This window comes from Microtus ochrogaster, chromosome 8 (assembly GCF_000317375.1).
Source record: "Microtus ochrogaster isolate Prairie Vole_2 chromosome 8, MicOch1.0, whole genome shotgun sequence".
NCBI classification, from domain to species: Eukaryota; Metazoa; Chordata; class Mammalia; order Rodentia; family Cricetidae; genus Microtus; species Microtus ochrogaster.
This window is the reverse complement of record NC_022015.1, coordinates 19,808,761-19,825,816: the sequence shown is the minus strand read 5'-3', so window position 1 is coordinate 19,825,816 and position 17,056 is coordinate 19,808,761. Positions and strand designations below refer to the sequence as shown.

The 17,056-nt window shown below is 55.9% G+C and overlaps 4 protein-coding genes across 7 annotated transcripts in view; all 4 read left to right on the top strand.

Moving 5' to 3' along the window:
- The window catches only part of Maz (MYC associated zinc finger protein), a 4,913-nt gene extending 535 nt beyond the window's left edge, over positions 1-4,378 (top strand). The window contains exons 2-7 of one of the 4 annotated variants that reach the window (XM_026781354.1): positions 181-267; positions 341-1,197; positions 1,577-1,640; positions 1,905-2,076; positions 2,806-3,030; positions 3,345-3,420. In XM_026781354.1, the coding sequence (XP_026637155.1) occupies positions 181-267; positions 341-1,197; positions 1,577-1,640; positions 1,905-2,076; positions 2,806-3,008 (1,383 nt within the window). In that variant the 3' untranslated portion in view covers positions 3,009-3,030; positions 3,345-3,420. Of the gene's footprint in view, positions 1-6; positions 268-340; positions 1,198-1,576; positions 1,641-1,904; positions 2,077-2,805; positions 3,031-3,344 lie in introns of those variants that run through there. The other 3 variants (XM_005351273.2, XM_026781355.1, XM_005351274.2) reach the window with 3 other exon arrangements.
- Positions 4,379-5,280: 902 nt separating this feature from the next.
- Positions 5,281-8,966, top strand: Prrt2 (proline rich transmembrane protein 2). The gene is made up of 4 exons (XM_005351271.2): positions 5,281-5,476; positions 6,125-7,067; positions 7,452-7,584; positions 7,740-8,966. Exons 2-4 carry the CDS (start codon positions 6,189-6,191, stop codon positions 7,748-7,750), a joined length of 1,023 nt encoding a protein of 340 aa, XP_005351328.1. The 5' UTR covers positions 5,281-5,476; positions 6,125-6,188; the 3' UTR covers positions 7,751-8,966.
- Positions 8,967-9,179: 213 nt separating this feature from the next.
- On the top strand, positions 9,180-11,339 carry Pagr1 (PAXIP1 associated glutamate rich protein 1). Its single transcript, XM_005351272.2, has 3 exons — positions 9,180-9,988; positions 10,148-10,230; positions 10,930-11,339. The coding sequence occupies exons 1-3, from the start codon at positions 9,516-9,518 to the stop codon at positions 11,127-11,129; spliced, it is 756 nt and encodes a 251-aa protein (XP_005351329.1). The 5' UTR covers positions 9,180-9,515; the 3' UTR covers positions 11,130-11,339.
- A 329-nt stretch (positions 11,340-11,668) lies between these two features.
- The window catches only part of Mvp (major vault protein), a 30,299-nt gene continuing 24,911 nt past the window's right edge, over positions 11,669-17,056 (top strand). The window contains exon 1 of the mRNA XM_005351270.2: positions 11,669-11,712. Within this exon, the coding sequence (XP_005351327.1) occupies positions 11,711-11,712 (2 nt within the window). The 5' untranslated portion in view covers positions 11,669-11,710. The remainder of the gene's footprint in view (positions 11,713-17,056) is intronic.

The window sequence follows — 17,056 nt, the reverse complement described above, 5'->3', positions numbered from 1 at the left end:
CCCCGAGCCCGGGCCCCGCGCGGCCCGTGCCCCCGGCTCCCGCTGAGCTCCGGGGGCCCCACTGTGGCCGAGGCCATGTTCCCCGTGTTCCCTTGCACGCTGCTGGCCCCCCCCTTCCCCGTGCTGGGCCTGGACTCCCGGGGGGTGGGCGGCCTCATGAACTCCTTCCCGCCACCTCAGGGTCACGCCCAGAACCCCCTGCAGGTCGGGGCTGAGCTCCAGTCCCGCTTCTTTGCCTCCCAGGGCTGCGCCCAGAGTCCATTCCAGGTGAGTAGGGGCCGGGCCGGGCGGGCAGGCGCCGACCAGCGACCGCGGCCCACACGGCGCCTTGTCTCTGCAGGCCGCACCGGCGCCCCCACCCACGCCCCAGGCCCCGGCGGCCGAGCCCCTCCAAGTGGACTTGCTCCCGGTTCTCGCCGCTGCGCAGGAATCGGCCGCGGCGGCTGCAGCCGCGGCGGCGGCGGCCGCTGCAGTGGTTACTGCACCCCCAGCCCCTGCTGCCGCCTCCACCGTGGACACAGCGGCCCTGAAGCAGCCTCCGGCGCCTCCTCCGCCACCCCCTGCCGTCTCCGCACCCGCCGCCGAAGCCGCGCCCCCCGCCGCGGCCGCCACCATCGCCGCTGCCGCCGCCGCAGCCACCGCTGTCGTCGCCCCAACCTCTACAGTCGCTGTGGCCCCTGTTGCGTCTGTCTTGGAGAAGAAGACAAAGAGCAAGGGGCCCTACATTTGCGCCCTGTGCGCCAAGGAGTTCAAGAACGGCTACAACCTCCGGAGGCACGAAGCCATCCACACAGGAGCCAAGGCTGGCCGGGTCCCTTCGGGTGCTATGAAGATGCCCACCATGGTGCCCCTGAGCCTCTTGAGCGTGCCCCAGCTGAGCGGGGCCAGCGGGGGAGGGGGAGAAGCCGGGGCTGGCGGAGGCACAGCCGCCGTGGCGCCCGGTGGCGTTGTGACCACGACTGCCTCTGGAAAGCGCATCCGGAAGAATCACGCCTGCGAGATGTGCGGCAAGGCCTTCCGCGACGTCTACCACCTGAACCGACATAAGCTGTCGCACTCGGACGAGAAGCCCTACCAGTGCCCTGTGTGCCAGCAGCGCTTCAAGCGCAAGGACCGCATGAGTTACCACGTGCGCTCACATGACGGCGCTGTGCACAAGCCCTACAACTGCTCCCACTGTGGCAAGAGCTTCTCCCGGTGTGCAGGGGCCTCGGCTGCCCACTAGGCCGATGGTGGGGGGAGGGCAACGAGGTGGCCTGTCTTTGCCTAGTGGGGAGGCGGCTCCCAATGCTGGGGACGGGAACCACTCCCAGGGAGGAGGGAAGTGAGCCTCGTGGTTACTGGGAGCAGGGGGTGGTACTTTAAAGAGGAGGTGGGTCCTTGAGCTGAAGGAAAGCTGCCTCCGGGCCGAGGTGGAATCCCGGCTTGAGGGATTTCCTGCCAAAGGACCGAAGCTCTGGGGGAAAATGCTAGGGCTTTTGGAAAGGCACTAAGGAGGCACTTAGGCAGATTTGAGGCACACCTCACCTTGGAACCTTAGCCCTAACCCTCCTCCCCCACCTCAACATATCCCTAGGCCGGATCACCTCAACAGTCACGTCAGACAAGTGCACTCAACAGAGCGGCCCTTCAAATGTGAGGTAGGAAGCCCGCTGCCTCCTGTCCTGGTGTTCATGATTTTGATCCTCACTGTAGCTGTCTGAGTTCAACCTCTCAGACCCCCTTTTTCTCTCTCTTTTTGCCTTTTCACTCCATTTTCGCATTTCTCCTTCAAGGCCTGGTCATCTCACGCCCATTTCCTACAGATCAAAGACCCCCAAGGCTCTGATCCCTTAATCTTGCTCCCTTCTCTCTACTCCCCGAAGCTTTAACTCTCCTGTGACCCCCCACGCCCTCCCCCCCAGAAATGTGAGGCAGCTTTTGCAACGAAGGATCGACTCCGGGCGCACACAGTACGACACGAGGAGAAGGTGCCATGTCATGTGTGTGGCAAGATGCTGAGCTCGGCTTATATTTCGGACCACATGAAGGTGCACAGCCAAGGCCCTCACCATGTCTGTGAGCTCTGCAACAAAGGTACATGCTAAGGGATGGCAGGAGGGCAGGGACAAAGTGGGGTGGGTAGACACGAAGCTGGTTTGGTCATGGGTGGGGGTTAAGGGCGCTGTAGCCAAGAGCTCGTGGCATGTAGAAGAGCCCTTTAAGAACTAACAGAACTCACTAAATCCTGTGCCCAGAGTCCATCTCCTGGGTGCGCCTGGGGAGAATCAAGTGGGACGTGGTTGATTTGTGAAAGGAGAGCTCAAGAAAACAAGTCCCCAGGGTTTCAACTTCGCAGCCACAAGTTCTTGTCTCCAGCTCCTGGGGCAGGTGGAGCACAGCAGCACGGGTGTAGCAAGCACACACCCTGCCCAGTAGCAGAGAGAGCTCTTTTCAGTGTGGGTAGTTCACTAAATGAGCTGAGACCGGGGCACTGGAGAGGGGGGACACAGCCGTCTCTACTGAGAGTCAACCCTTCAAAAAGCTAGGCAACAGTGTCCTGTCGAATGGGAGGTCTCCCGGCTATGGGGGAAGATCTCTGTAGAATACTGTTAAGGATTAAAGAACAGGCACCGTTCAAACCAGGCCCCAAGCTCAGGGAAGGGCTATGTCCCAGTGGAGTAGTTGGCCCCAGCCTACCAAGGATGTGGTGGGAGGAGGACAGTGCCACCTGAGGAGGGTGTCCCCAGCCTAGGAGAACAGCCCTGTCTCTGGGGTCTCCACCAGGCTGACCCCCACCCCCCATCCCAATCCACCCCCCCATAGGCTTCACCACAGCAGCATACCTGCGCATCCACGCGGTGAAGGACCATGGGCTCCAGGCCCCGCGGGCTGACCGCATCCTGTGCAAACTGTGCAGCGTGCACTGCAAGACCCCTGCCCAGCTGGCCGGCCACATGCAGACCCATCTGGGGGGGGCCGCCCCTCCTATCCCGGGAGATGCCCCCCAGCCACAGCCTACCTGCTGAGGGGGACCCCTGCACCCACCAGGCAAGGCGTGGGACATGGCTGGGGGGGCAGGATGGGATGTGTGGGACAAGGGAGTTCAAAGGGCCCAATAGGGGATCTCAGGAAGGCCAGGGATGCCAATCTGTCACTCAGCTTAGGGAGACTTGGGGTCCAGAGAGGGCAGTACAGAATTGCTGTCGGGGTAAGCAGGCAGGCCAAAGCCTCTGGGGGCCAGATAGGAAGTGAGTAACGGCTGTGTCCCAGGGGAAGTAGGGAAATAGTTGGAAAGTCTGGGATATGGAGCATGTTTCTTGCCATTCAGGTTGTGCTGTGATCCTTGGTGTTTCTCACTGTAGGTACTGGTGAGGTTTGTCCAATGGCGGCGGCGGCGGCGGCGGCAGCAGCAGCAGCAGCAGCAGCAGTGGCAGCCCCTCCTACAGCTGTGGGCTCCCTCTCTGGGGCAGAGGGGGTACCAGTGAGCTCTCAGCCACTTCCCTCCCAGCCCTGGTGAGCTCCAGGTTGATGGGGAAGAGGGGAAGAGTGGAGGAAAGCTCTTCTTGGTACAGTCTCCTCTTCCCACCAACTCACTGCTCTCCATCTGCCACGGAGCCTCCAGACAGAGGAGGAAGAAGGAATTCACTAGGTTTTAACAATGTTTCTCCTGCTCCTTTCTTCTCCCTATCAGAGCTACCCTACAAACACCTGTCCCCTACGTTGTGTTGAAGTCCCTTGGACAGTGAGCAGGGGTGGCAGAGGACAGCAGCAGCCACTGCCCTCAACCTTTAACCCCTTGCCTTTCCTCCCAGGGATTTGTGAGCCTTTCCCTAGAAGGTCCTGCGCTCTCCTCCTCGAGTCCCCTCTCCTGCTGTCTGCTGCCCCTTCCTGGGGAGTTGGTGCTTTCTTTTTTTGTTGTTGTTTTTTCCCAGGGGGAGGGAGGAGAGAGAGGAGGGGGATTAAGATTCTGTCCCAAAGGAAGGATACAGTGGTATTGAGGGGCAGAACCAGGGAAGGCAGAGGGATACTTTCAGCAAGGTGGAGTGACTAAACCCTAACATCTACTGGACTATCTCCAGGGAAAAGCCAAGGGGAGCATCAGAAGGAGCCACTAGGGCCAGAGGCAGAACAAGAGAGATGGAATCTTAGGGGGCCAGGGTAAAGGAGGAGAGCCAGGGACAAGAGGTGCTTCCTGGGGGTGGGGGAATGCAGCCACGGTGTCTCCCCCTTCCCTCTTCCACCCCAGCTCCAGCCCTGGTCTTTTCTCCTCTTTCCCACAACAGAAGCTGTGGCCCTGGCCATGTCATCGTGTTCCTGTGTCCCTTGCATGTTTCCCCCCTTCCCCTCCCTCCTTTTGCGCAGACCCCATTACAATAAATTTTAAATAAAAATTTGTCTCTGGGTTCCTAAGTTATCTTCACCTTTACCATGCCCCCCCCCCCAATCGTATGTGCACTTCACCCCTTGTAGGGAGAAGAGGGAGGTCTTTGCTGGCCTTCATCTTTTCTCAACTTTACTTGCCCTGCAAAATGCTGACTCCCCTTCTGAGGTACAGTCTCTAGATAGCACCGATTTAGAGTGAACCCAAGAATCCTGAGGCTGTGGGGAGCAATTTCCAGGTCTCTAGGGAATACCCACTGTAGATTTCTGATGCCCAATCTGGCTATTCATACTATCCTCCCTTCCAAAACCCAGCAGCAGGCTGTATAGAGCCCCGCCAAATGCCTGCACATTTAGATCCCAGAGGCCATGGTTGGCGCAGATGCAGAAGCCATTGGATAAACTATTCAGTTCTACCATGGTGGTCGTGGACTGCTTGCCCTACCCATTCCAGTATGGCCCAGCGCATCTGCCTAACTTGCTGGAATTTCTGAGTTTTGCTCAGACCTTTCCATAAACCCTCCCTTAAGCTTTTCATCAGGCATTGCTGTTGCTTTCCTCGAGTAGCAAGGCTTTAGTTCTGCAGGCACCCCTCTCTTGAAACCCGACGCGGTACCCCTACAGCCGCCCCAGACTGAAGCTGTCTCCTTAACCCATCTTTGCTGCTCAGGGTGCCTCCTCCCAGTCTTCAGTGGTCGGCCTCCTCACAAACCCAGGTCTCTGCCAGGATCCCCCGGTGACCGTTGGCGGGAGGGGCCGAGGACTTGGGAAGGGGGTGCCCCACCAGGAGATGCGCGTGAGAAAGGGCAGGGAGGGGGCTCGAGTGGTCCCCGGGCTGGTTACCCAGGTAACACGGAGCTGGCACGAGGCTCCCTTGTGCTGTCCGGGAGGGGCAGGAGGCGTGCTAGGGGCGGGGGCGGCGCGGCGGCAGTGCAGCTTAGGGGAGGGGACCAGAGAAGAAGGGCCGAGCAAACCCGGAGGAGAGAGGAGGGGAGATCAGCCACCTCCCTTCAATGCTCACAGACTTGTTCCCTCCCGGTCTGCGGCTGCTGCAGCAGCAGTGGCGGCGGGACGCAGGAGCAGCGGATGAGACTGGGACAAACTGAGGCCGCTGGTAGGAGTGGACGACAGACAGCTGGGTGGCATGGGAATGCAGGTGCCAGGCGAACTAGAGGGTGGTGCTGGGTGCGCCATGCCATCGGGAGAAGATCCCCTCCCCCTCGGCCTCTCTGAAGGCAGCAAGGGAACCCCTAAAAGAAGGGCTGAGAAGGGACGGACAAGATGCTAGGTCTCTCTAGAAAGGGGCGGGGAGTAGGTGGGGGGATATTTGAGCCCAAATGCGCAGCAGGAAACCGCCCCCCCCCCGCACTGCTCAGGTGGCGCCCAGAAAAGAGGGAAGGGCACAAAAGGAACAGAATGTGTGGGGTTCTCTGTCTGTCTGCCTGTTGGAGTGTCGGTTATATACACAGATTTTGATGAGCTGGGGTACCTTCGAGGTGGGATTGGAGAGTCTGGGTCTTGTTGGCTGTGTTGGATGGATTCAGGAACAGACCTAGGGCGGTTCTGTTTAAAAGGGGATTGTCTTCCCGGGACTCTCCAAGCAGACTTTAGGTAGAACACTTCTCCACCAAGGGTGTCCCACTTCAAAACAAAGGGAACTCCCAACTTTTCCTCCTCTCCCTAGGGACAGTACAGGCTAGCCTTGGCCTTTGGTGATGAGAGCCCTCTTCCTCCTCACCAAACCTGTCTCCTCCTCTTCCAGGATTTGCCACTGTCACTGCTGTTTCCTCTTCCCCACGGGCCCTCTCCTATCTCCCTTCTCTAAGATGGCAGCCAGCAGCTCTGAGGTCCCTGAAATGAAGGGGGTAGAAGATAGTTCCAAGACCCAGAGAGAAGGACCTGACCATTCTGAAACTGGACTAGGTCCTGCCCAGGTTGTAGCAGAGATTCCAGTCCAGCCAGAGGCCCTTCAGCCAGGCCCAGGTATCACTGCAGCCCCTGTGGACTCAGGGCCTAAGGCTGAGCTGGACCCAGAAACCACAGAGACCCCAGTTGAGGCCCCCGAAACAGCCCAGGCCACAGACCTCAGCTTAAACCCAGGAGAAGAATCCAAGGCCAGCCCCAGCCCCAGCGAGGCATGCCAAGAGCCAGCACCCAAACCAGATGCGAAGAAAGAAGCCGCAGCAGAGCAGGGGTCTGAGCCACAGTCTGCAGCCCCTCCTGAGTCAGTCTCAGAGCCCGCTTTCCAGTCAGACCCTCAGCCAGCTCCCCAGCCTTCTCCTAAACTACCCCTTCAGCCAGAGGCCCCCACCCAAGAGGACCCTACCCCTGAGATCCTGACAGAAAGTATAGGGGAAAAGCAAGAAAATGGAGCAGTGGTTCCCCTTCAGGCTGGTGATGGGGAAGAGGGTCCAGCCCCTGAGCCTCACTCGCCACCCTCAACTAAAACACCACCAGCCAATGGGGCTCCCCCTCGTGTGCTGCAGAAGCTGGTCGAGGAGGACAGAATAGGAAGGGCTCATAGTGGGCACCCAGGATCTCCACGAGGTAGCCTGAGCCGCCATCCCAGCTCCCAGCTGGCAGGGCCTGGGGTGGAAGGGGGTGATGGCACCCAGAAACCCCGGGACTACATCATCCTTGCCATCCTGTCCTGCTTCTGCCCCATGTGGCCTGTCAACATTGTGGCCTTCGCTTATGCCGTCATGGTGAGCCCCAAGGGACCCTGGCCCCAGGGATACTGTGGCTCCCAACTTCCTGCCAGTGCCAGAAGAGAGCCCCAATAATGACACCTTCCCTCACCTCTCTGCATGGATCCCACTTTCCCAGTTTCTGGGCCTTTGCTTGCCTCTCCCCAGGACCTAACCTTCCAAGCTGCTCCTGCTCTGCCCCTTCAAGCAAGGGAGGGGGGACTAGAAAGATGTTTCCTATAACCTTGCTGACCTGTGCCCTCTTCCTCCTGCATTCCCAATCCTTCCTTTCTTAACCCCACGGGGCTGACCTCTTTCCTCTGGACTCTCACCTGATCCCTGCTGGGCCGGCTCCTGCTGACCTGGGCCATGATACCTCCAAACCCCTCACCCTTACCCTAGTCCCGGAACAGCCTGCAACAGGGAGACGTGGATGGGGCTCAACGTCTGGGCCGAGTAGCCAAGCTCTTAAGCATCGTGGCGCTGGTGGGGGGGGTCCTCATCATCATCGCCTCCTGCGTCATCAACTTGGGCGGTGAGTGGGGGTCGGGGACAGGAAAGGGAGGAGTGGAAGGGTTGACAAGGGCAGCTTTACTAACCCCTGGCCCTGCTCTCTCCTGTCTGTTCTCCCTATTCCTTTGTCTCTTCCTGTCTCTTTCCCTGTCTGTCTTTCCCTCTCCTCTCCCACAGTGTATAAGTGAGGGGCTCTGCCCTGCCTTCCAAGACTTTTCTTCCTGTTGGGAGCTGTCTTGGGTCCATCCCTACTCTGGGGGATGCCCAGTCCATGGCCCTGGCCCCATCCCTAGGGACCAAGGGAGCCTGAGCAGCCTTGTTTACAGCTTATGTCCTGCTCCTGCATCCTGCCAGGCTCCACTGCCAGCCATTGGCTTCCTTTCTCCCTGCACTTTTGCCTGCGGATCTCCCCTCCTGCCTCTTGGCCTCCCTAACCCTGCACTCTGAAAAACCTCTCTGCACTTCTGGAAGCCTCCTGAACATCCAAATTGTACTCTGCACCTCTGCATCCCCCCCCCAACACTTGTTCCTGCCTCTGGAACCCTCTGCACCTCTCTGCATCCCCCACCACACTTGTTCCTGCCTCTGCACCGTAATTAACCTTGACCTCCTAACTTTCATTGTCTTGGTATCTAACCCATTCTTCCCTTCCCTTCCCTTCCTTAATACCTTTTCCCCTTGCCACATCCCCTGACCCCTTCTGCCTTCTCATCTTCCCATCTTCAACCCTCCTGCCACCATTTAGTCTGCAAAAACTGCAGTACTTAGGTCAGGCTGAGGGAGGAAGGATGGTGTGGGAAGTGGACTGCCTAACTAGGGGCTCTGACTGTTCTCTGCTGGGGACCACCCGGGCCCAGACCATACATACCCAGACCCCAATCCCCAAGGTGCCTATTGGGTCGCAAAGTTGGCCAGCCAGGCCTCTCCTGGGGGACTTGCACCAGAGTGGAAGTCCTTATTCTGAACATCCAGGGGAGGAGTGCCGCAGCGGCTGAAGGGTCAGCCTGAGCTGACCTGCCCATTTGGGCTTAATTATAACCTCAGAGTTTCTTGTTTGAAGGTCTGAGGGGTTTGGGCCATTCACTTGCTTTGTAAACAGGCGTATTTAAAAAGAAAAAGAAAAGGACCAAAGTTCCCAGCTCCAGGGAGCGAGGGAGGGGTGGAGGAGCTCTGTGATTATTCTCTAAGAGGATGAGGGAGGTTTGTTGCACGTGACAGCCCTCTGAGGAGGCAGGGAGCCAGCTGCGATGCATTTCGGAATTGGTGGGGGTTTTTTGTTTCTTTAAAAAAAAAAAAAGTTGGGGGAAACTAAAATTCCTTTTAAAAACAATTAAACTGAGTCTCCCTTTTTGTATGCTGAATGCTGCATGAGTTTTAAAACCAATAAACAGAGAATGCATGAGACTCGCCTGTTGGTCCCTGTGTTCGTTTGCAGAGTCAAGGCACTGCTTTCTGGCAGGCCCTAGTGAACGAAATACGCATGCGCTGCCGCAGTGGCCATCTTTAGTGTGGGCCGAAGCTAGTGATGCCTACGGGCCTACCGCACATGCGCAAGCTTTCTCTTTCCTCTTTCGAGTAGCTTTGAGTGGAGTCTCCGCGCGCCATTTCTCTGCGCCTGCGTGCTGCGACCCTGCGCAGCCTGGGAGGCGGGTTTTAGCTCCAGGTTTGTACGGCCGCTGAGTTGACGCGAACTAGGTCTGCGAGGTCCAAGGAAATGACTCCCATCCCGGTGTTGGAGAGGGCGATGTGAAAGCGAGAAAACAGGCCCTTCCCTTTCCAGCTCCGAGCGTGGTTTCTGGATTTGGATCCGTGGGGTGGGGTCTGTCCTTGCCGGGATCTGAGCGCCCCCTCCTGGGGACGGTGCTCTGGCCGCAGTCAGTGCAATCCTTTTGGGGAGGCACCCTGGTTTGGTACTCCAGACTCTCCTATATTGCTGGGCTTCCCTAGTGCTCTATGTCCTTGGGCCATGGAACCATTGCAGGCAGCACAGCGGCGCCTCTGTCTGAAGAAGGGGAAGTGACTTCCGGCCTCCAGGCTCTGGCGGTGGAGGACACCGGAGGTCCCTCCGTCTCGGCTAGTAAGGCCGAGGAAGAGGGGCAAGGAGGTCAGGAGGAGGCCGGGCGTGAGGGATCCAGGGCTGAGGAGGCACTAGAAGCTCCCAGCGCTGCGGATGACGAGCGCGCCGAGGGAGAATCTGAAGACTGGTGCGTGCCCTGCAGCGATGAGGAGGTGGAGCTGCCGGCCAATGGGCAGTCCTGGATGCCCCCGCCCTCCGAAATCCAGCGACTCTATGAACTGCTGGCAGCCCAAGGTACTCTGGAGCTTCAAGCGGAGATCCTGCCCCGCCGGCCCCCTACTCCTGAAGCCCAGAGTGAAGAGGAGAGATCAGATGAGGAGCCGGAGGCCAAAGAGGAGGAGGAGGAAAAGTGAGGCCATAACTTTAAACGCTGTCCCTGGGACCACTCTCCTAAGCACAGAAACTGGAGGGAGGGGAGAGCGGGAAAGGACGAGCCCTCAGGCGGGGGTGTACCTGAAGGTGTTTGGGAGGGCCACGCTCACCCTCGTTCTCTGTTCACCCGTCTCAGGCCGCACATGCCTACAGAATTTGACTTTGACGATGAGCCCATGACACCGAAGGACTCCCTGATTGACAGGAGACGTACTCCAGGTACGAGTAAGAGGGAAGAATTGAGAGGAGGTAAGGGGCTTCTGCGTACCCCAGAGTGGCACACTAGCTGCAGGAAGGAGCAGACATGGTGGCAGGGTCGCTAGCTTAGTCAGTGCTTACTTACTTCCCTGGAAGAGACCCACAGACCTTCCCGCCAGATTTCCTGTTCCTTTCGTCTTCCCAGAAATCCAAAGTCCCCTGGTCATTATTCTCCAGAACACAATTATGTAGTGCTGTGTCCATCATCAGCACTGACCCACTATCCCACCCACGTGCCTTCCTAGAATTTACTCTCAGAGTCATTGGTCCAGCCAGCGGCAAGTTCCATTAGCTCCACAGTCTCCCCGCTTCTGGTCTTAGCTGCCAGAGTAGTCCCTTTTGGTGAAGTCCTGTCATTTCTCTGCTTATAGTTCTCCAGACAGTTCCATTGTAGGGAGGACAAGCATGTCCAGGGAGAGTCTGTCCACTCTCTCCACCCCAGTGCCCCAGGACCTTTGCACACACACCCAGCCACCCCTGCTAGGTATGTCCCCTAGGCATCGCATTATGGGGGGGTCGGTCATCCTGTGTTTGGCCCAGCCTGAAGCATTAGCTCCTCTGCGCTGAGGCCTAACATGAATGTGCCCAACAAAGTCTCTATGAGTGGGGGCAGGGAGGTGCTCACTGCCTCAATCCTGTCCCGTTTTCCTACCTTCTTAGGGAGCGCAGCCCGGAGCCAGAAACGCGAGGCCCGCCTGGATAAGGTCCTCTCGGACATGAAGCGGCATAAGAAACTAGAGGAACAGATCCTTCGGACTGGGAGAGACCTCTTCAGCCTAGACTCAGAGGGTCCCAGCCCTGCCAGCCCTCCACTCCGATCCTCGGGGAGCAGTCTCTTCCCCAGGCAGCGGAAGTACTGACTGTTGCTGCCATGGCCTGCAGGTGCAGACCTTTGCTGCTGGGTGTGGCCAGCCTTTCCCAGCCCAGACTCTGGGAAACTTGTCACATAGGAAAGCCTCAAGCTCCCAGTGCAGTGCCTTGTGGGAGAGTGTGCTCTGTTGAATGTCTCCCTGTAGTTCTAAGCTGGGTTTGCTGAGTCTTAATAAAAGATACAGAATGGTCTTTTCTTAGCAGAGACTTCCACTGGACCCAGGCAATTGTTCTCACTTGGGTGGAAACAGCTGTATTCCTCCACACTGGGAAATTGAAGCCAGATAAAGCAACAGTGTACCCAGCCATCACCGTAGCGACCTCCGCTTAGCTCCTTCTGGCCCTTCTCAGTCTCAGTCCAGCCCCACCAGATGGTACTGAGGCAGAAATTGCTGCTGAGTATGGACCCAGCCCTAGTGTCTTCAGAAGCAGCCTGGTGAGGGAAAAGATCCAGTTGCAGGGCCCTTTAAATCTAAGCTCCACCCCTGCCTGTCCAGCCCTATGGGGAAGTCATCCCCAGAGTTGGTGAGGGAAATTCCAGCAGGCGGCAGCCAACTAGCTACACAGCTCAATGTGAGTACGGGATTGCCCCCTGGGCAGGACCCCCAGACTGCAGCCCATGAGGAGGTGTTTGGCCCATGGCTCTCTAATGCTCCTGCTCGCCAGTGCCTTGGGGGTGGGCAGAACCCTTTAGTTATAAAGGGCAGGAAGGAGGGCGTTGGCAGCTCTGCTTTGGGAGGTTTCACTTTCTAGTAGTGTTCTGGGTTTTGAAACGCCCTGCCAATATCATCCCCCCCAAACCTTAAGCCTCCCTGATTGGAGGTGAGGGGTACTTGGTCAGGCCCAGCTGCACACATTATTAGCGACCTACTCAGGAGGCTGAAGCCGAAGGATGCCTTGAGGCCGGAAGCTCCAAGCCTCATGTGGGAGGCCCCCACCTTTTTGTTTCTGGTTTGTGTCGTTGGCTTTTATTTTTATGAGAAAGGGTCTCCTGTTTCCTAAGTGGTCCTGAACTCTCTCTGTAGCCCAGGATGACCTTGAACATCTGATCCTCTTGCCTCCACCTCTTGAGTGAATGCTGACAGAGATGTCTGCTACCGCTATCAGTTTTGTTCAGTGCTGGGCCTCAGACCTAGGCCTTCATACATTTTAGGCAAGGACTCTACAAACTGGTGGATGGGGTGTAACTTAGTTTCACTACATAACTACATACCCAAGACCCTGTTTTTAGCCCCGAGCACACTTTTTTCTTAAAAAAAGGAAAAAGAAAGAAAGAAAAAGCAGATAGGGGAACCTTGCCAGACACAGTTGACACCTCTAATCCCAGCACTTCAGTTGTTGAAGTAAGGGTCTCCAGAGGTTTGTGGCCAGCCTGAGCTACAGTGTAAGATCCTGTCTCAGATAACAAAAGCCGATTAGAAAAAGTTACAGCTTCCATTCAGACTCCATCTCTGATCTTACTTCCCTGCCCTCACTCCCTGAGGACCCAGGCTGTGCTTTCTCTTCTTGAATGACTGGCATGTGACTTGACCCCCTCGGTTCCCTTCTCTACCAGTTGTAGAAGCTTTCCTGCTGCCCTGTGCAGGGCTGTGCCAACAGAACCGGCCTTGGCCGATCACTTGAGCACTGGCTAGCAGGACGCTCAGAAGGTTAGCTTGATTTCTAGAAGGTGCAGAGTTTAGTGAGAACAAGCGTCTCTGGGAAAGAAAGTGAGAACAGTAAGCTCAGACAACCAGCCTGTGATTCTGGGGTCTTGGGATCTCTGGAGCCCAACTCTGATAGGAGATGGTAATTGAGGCAGCTAGCTGTTCTCAGCTTCCTACCTGAGGACCCTTGGGGCAGAGAAGAGGGCTGGCCATCACAGGAGCACTGGATGACTCTCCCGGAAGCTGTCTTCTTATGCCTTTGGTATATATCCACCCTGCCCTGAGGTGGGGCCGTTGGGCAGGACAGCTATTACCTTGTGTGCCTAGGTGCTGGTTGCTCAGTCCTGTGGTGATTACCCCACTCCCAGCTTCTCGTGTAGCCAGGGTTGGTCACTAGTTCAGGCTATGGAAAATGCTTTTACCTTTGAATGTCTATTGGTGTTGTTTCCTGAACAGCAACAACCCCACCCATATTCTCTGTGTCCCATGGCCTCACAAGCCATACTGCCTCTAGTGATGGTGACACAGATGCCTGGTCAACCTTCCAGAGCAGAATGACTGAGTTAGACCCTGATGGCTCAGGTTACAATGAGTCAATCAAAGATACTTAACCCGTGGTGGGTTGGGTTACTCCAAGTAGGAGTTGGTTATGCCTCAGATCCAAGTTCCAGTAAAGCCTGGGAGACAGTGTGGATAGGCTTAAATGTCAGCCAGAAGCCAGGTATGGGGGAGCATGTCAACCCCTAGTCTAATCTACTTGGGAAACAAAGTCATGAGGATTGTTTTATCCCAAGTTCAAGGCCAGCCTACCAGCAAAATAAGACTCTTAAAAAACAGAGTATGTGTGTTGGCAGAGGGCGTGTGTGTGTGTGTGTGGCTAGAGAGATGGCTCTGAGGTTAGGAGCACTGCTCTTCCAGAGGTCCTGAGTTCAATTCTCACATCCACATGGTGGCTCACAATTGCTTTAACTCTGAGGGATTGGATGCCCTCTTCTGACTTCCAGGAGCCACCTGCTCCTCATATGTACACTCACAGACTGAAAAGTTAAAAGGAAAAAAAGAAAAAGAAGAAAGTCGCAGGCAAGACTTGTCCGGGAGAGAAAACTTGGCCCTAGATCAGAAGTTTTGAGCCCATTCTACTCTACACACTCACCTTTGGTGATTGGCATTTATTTGTAACACCTTGGGGGCAAAGTTCTGGGCTGGCAGAGCACCTTGGCACATGGTGAGGCCACCAAGCTATCCTCCTACCACAAAGTGACCTAGCTCAGGTTAAGATTGTCTTCTTCTTCTGGGGTCTCTAGCCTGGCATGCCTATGCTACAATACTACAGCATGGGCTGCCAGCCCGAGCATAGGTTAGTTAAGATTTTCCCTCGGAGGGGCTAGTGAGATTGCCACCAAGCCTCACTGAGAAGCTGAGTTCAAATCCCCAAATTAACATGGTGGAAGGTGAGGTCACTGAGGGAGCATCCCTGCTTATACTGAATGTGAATCTTTTCTTAAACCCAAAGCTGGTGACGATCTGGTAGCTGGCCTGGGTCACCATTTTCACTGTCTGTCCTCTCCTGACGCAGAGAGAAGTGCTGGGGACAAAGGGAGCTACTTGAAGCTAGGCTGGGGGAAGGATGGGAGAGTGAATAGTTTCTGGGTGTTGGTGTCACAGGCCTGTAATCTCAGAACTTGGGAGGTGTGTGTAATGAAAAGAAAAATGAAGAGACTTCAGGCTGTGTGTGGGGGAGGGGGGGACCCTGAGAAGGGTTCTTACCAGAGAAGGCAGGAAAGTGAACTTTGGTAGTGTTAGCTTAAACTAGGAAGCGCAGGGCAATTGGAACTATTATCCACAGGAGGGAGGCTGTTCAAACTGGAATGTTGGCACAGGGCACAGGGCGGGGATGAGGATTCAGGTCATTGTCAATGAGCCTCATTGGCTCATTGCTACCCTGGACCAGATAGCCCCAAAGAAGGGAGGAAAAATCTCTGCACTCCAGATGCCATCTGGCTTGTTGAGCTTGGTGTGCTTAGGATGGATGCTCCCCCAACAGGTGATGGTTGTGCGCACCTTCGGAGGCAAAGGCCGTCTGATCTCTATGAGTTTGAGACCAGCTTAGTCTACAGAGCAAGTTCCAGGACAGCCAGGGATACACAGAAAGAAATCCTGTCTCAGAAAACAAATAAACAAAAAGAAGGGTTTCTCCACCACCACCCCTCAGGTCACAAACCTGTAGCTTCAGGACAGCCATTTTTCAGTCCTGCAGAAGTTCCGTTGCCGGGCGTTCAGAGCCACAGTAGCTATGACAGAACCCTGATAGACATTTCCTGCTGCTGAGGTTTTGTTTTGGTTCTTAGAGACAGGGTTTTCCTGTGTAGCCCTGGCTGTCCTGAAACTTTCTTCCTTGACCAGGCTGGCCTCCAACTCAGAGATCCACCTACCTCCCAAACTCTGGAATTAAAGGTGTGAGCCACTACACCTGGTTCTGTTGAGTTTTTGAGATAGAAGTTTTGAGTACACTCAGCTAACTGAAACTTGCTACCTAGCTCAGTCCTTCAAACTGCAGTCTCTGCCTACTTCCTGAGTGCTGGGATGATAGGCCTGAACCCTAGGACCAGCTTCCCCCACACCCTGACATCTGTGTAAACCAGGGTAGCCTGGACTAGTAGGGTCACCTTCACCTTCAGAGTAGCTCTCAGTCTTTTTTTTTTTTTTTTTTTGAGACATTGTGAAGAATGTTTAAAAATATTGGTGCTCAGACCCTACCTACCCTCTACCAAAAAAATCCAAATCCCCAGATTTATAGGACTTTAAGAATCTCCGGGGGACATAGCTCGGCTGCTAAGGGCCTGCTCCTGCAGAGGACCCAAGTTCAACTCCCGGCACTGGCATGCATATACCCTCACACAGACACATCCAAGGGTCCTTAACCACTGGCTTATTATTTATTTTGAGTCAAGGTCTCATTATGTAGTTCTGTTTGACCTGCAACTCACCCTGTAGACCAGGCTGGCCTCCATCTCAGAGCCTTCCCACCGGTCTGTCTTCAGAATATTGAGGTTAAAGTCAAGTGCTACCACGCCCAGCATACCGCTGTCTTCTGAGGGCCGTGACTTAACGGAAATAAAAACGTGGAACTGCACGTATTATCCAGTAAGCCACTAGAGCCTGCGCCTGCTCACGAATCCCGTGCTGGGGGCATAAGGGCTATGTGGGCACCGAGGGACTTGACTGGCGATCTTCACGGAAGGCACTGCTGTGGGGTGTGGCAGGGGAGTGGACAGGGGGGGATGAAATGGGATCCTTTTACTGAAGCAAGGGCTTGGCCTCAGAACAAAGCCGGAACCTAGCCTGATTAACTTTGAGGGAGGCTCTTGCTGAGTCACAGAGCTGGGAGAGGCTCTCGGGCCCCCTGACTGTTCCCAGCTGGGGTGACAGATGGTGGAGAGGCCTCAGTCTTGGGGAGTGGAGCATTGTACAACAAGGAGCCAATAGAGGCTGTGCCTGGAGCTGACCCCCACCTCAGAGGACTTTCTACAGGGCCCTTCTTCCAGGTGGGGCCTCCGAACCCTGCTGGTATCCCAGGCCCTTCCTCTTGGCCCATCTGGTTTCCTGGCGAAACCTTTCCAGTGTCCCTGCAGAGGAGCCCTGGAGAGACAGCTCTGCATTGCTGTGCCCCTAGGGCTTGGTTAGGCTGGCGTGCAAGACTAACCTCCTTCCTCACCAACAGACAAGCGAGGGTTAAGCCCTAATGCCAGGTGGGGAAGGAGGCCCCAACCACACCCCTCTCTGGGTTAGGAAAACCGGGCCTTGGGCCATGTGTCTATTCTCAGTAATAAACACAGCACTGGTGAAAAGCCAGACTTGGCTCTGGGTGCTTTCTGTACAAACACGCAATCACAATGCCAGGAAAAGACTGCCGGTCAGGCCAATTTTGTTATTGAGGAGGCAGATGGAAGAACAAAAGCCTTGTCTAAGGTTGCCCCCTGGAATGTGGTGGCGCATGCCTTTAATTCCAGCACTTGGGAGGCAGAAGCAGGCAGATCTCTGTGAGTTCGAGGCCAGCCTGGTCTACATAGTGAGTTCCAGGTTAGAGAGAGCTATTCAGAGAGAGAGAAAAAAAAGTTAGAGTCGCCGGGCGATGGTGGCACACGCCTTTAATCCCAGCACTCGGGAGGCAGAGGCAGGCGGATCTCTGTGAGATCGAGACCAGCCTGGTCTACAAGAGCTAGTTCCAGGACAGGCTCCAAAACCACAGAGAAACCCTGTCTCGAAAAAAC

Coding starts and splice junctions, on each gene's coding strand:
- Pagr1 (XM_005351272.2), top strand. CDS start 9,516: ATGTCCTTGGGCCATGGAACCATTGCAGGCAGCACAGCGGCGCCTCTG. Junction 9,989..10,147: donor AAAGAGGAGGAGGAGGAAAA/GTGAGGCCATAA, acceptor CACCCGTCTCAG/GCCGCACATGCCTACAGAAT. Junction 10,231..10,929: donor TGACAGGAGACGTACTCCAG/GTACGAGTAAGA, acceptor CTACCTTCTTAG/GGAGCGCAGCCCGGAGCCAG.
- Prrt2 (XM_005351271.2), top strand. CDS start 6,189: ATGGCAGCCAGCAGCTCTGAGGTCCCTGAAATGAAGGGGGTAGAAGAT. Junction 7,068..7,451: donor CCTTCGCTTATGCCGTCATG/GTGAGCCCCAAG, acceptor CCCTTACCCTAG/TCCCGGAACAGCCTGCAACA.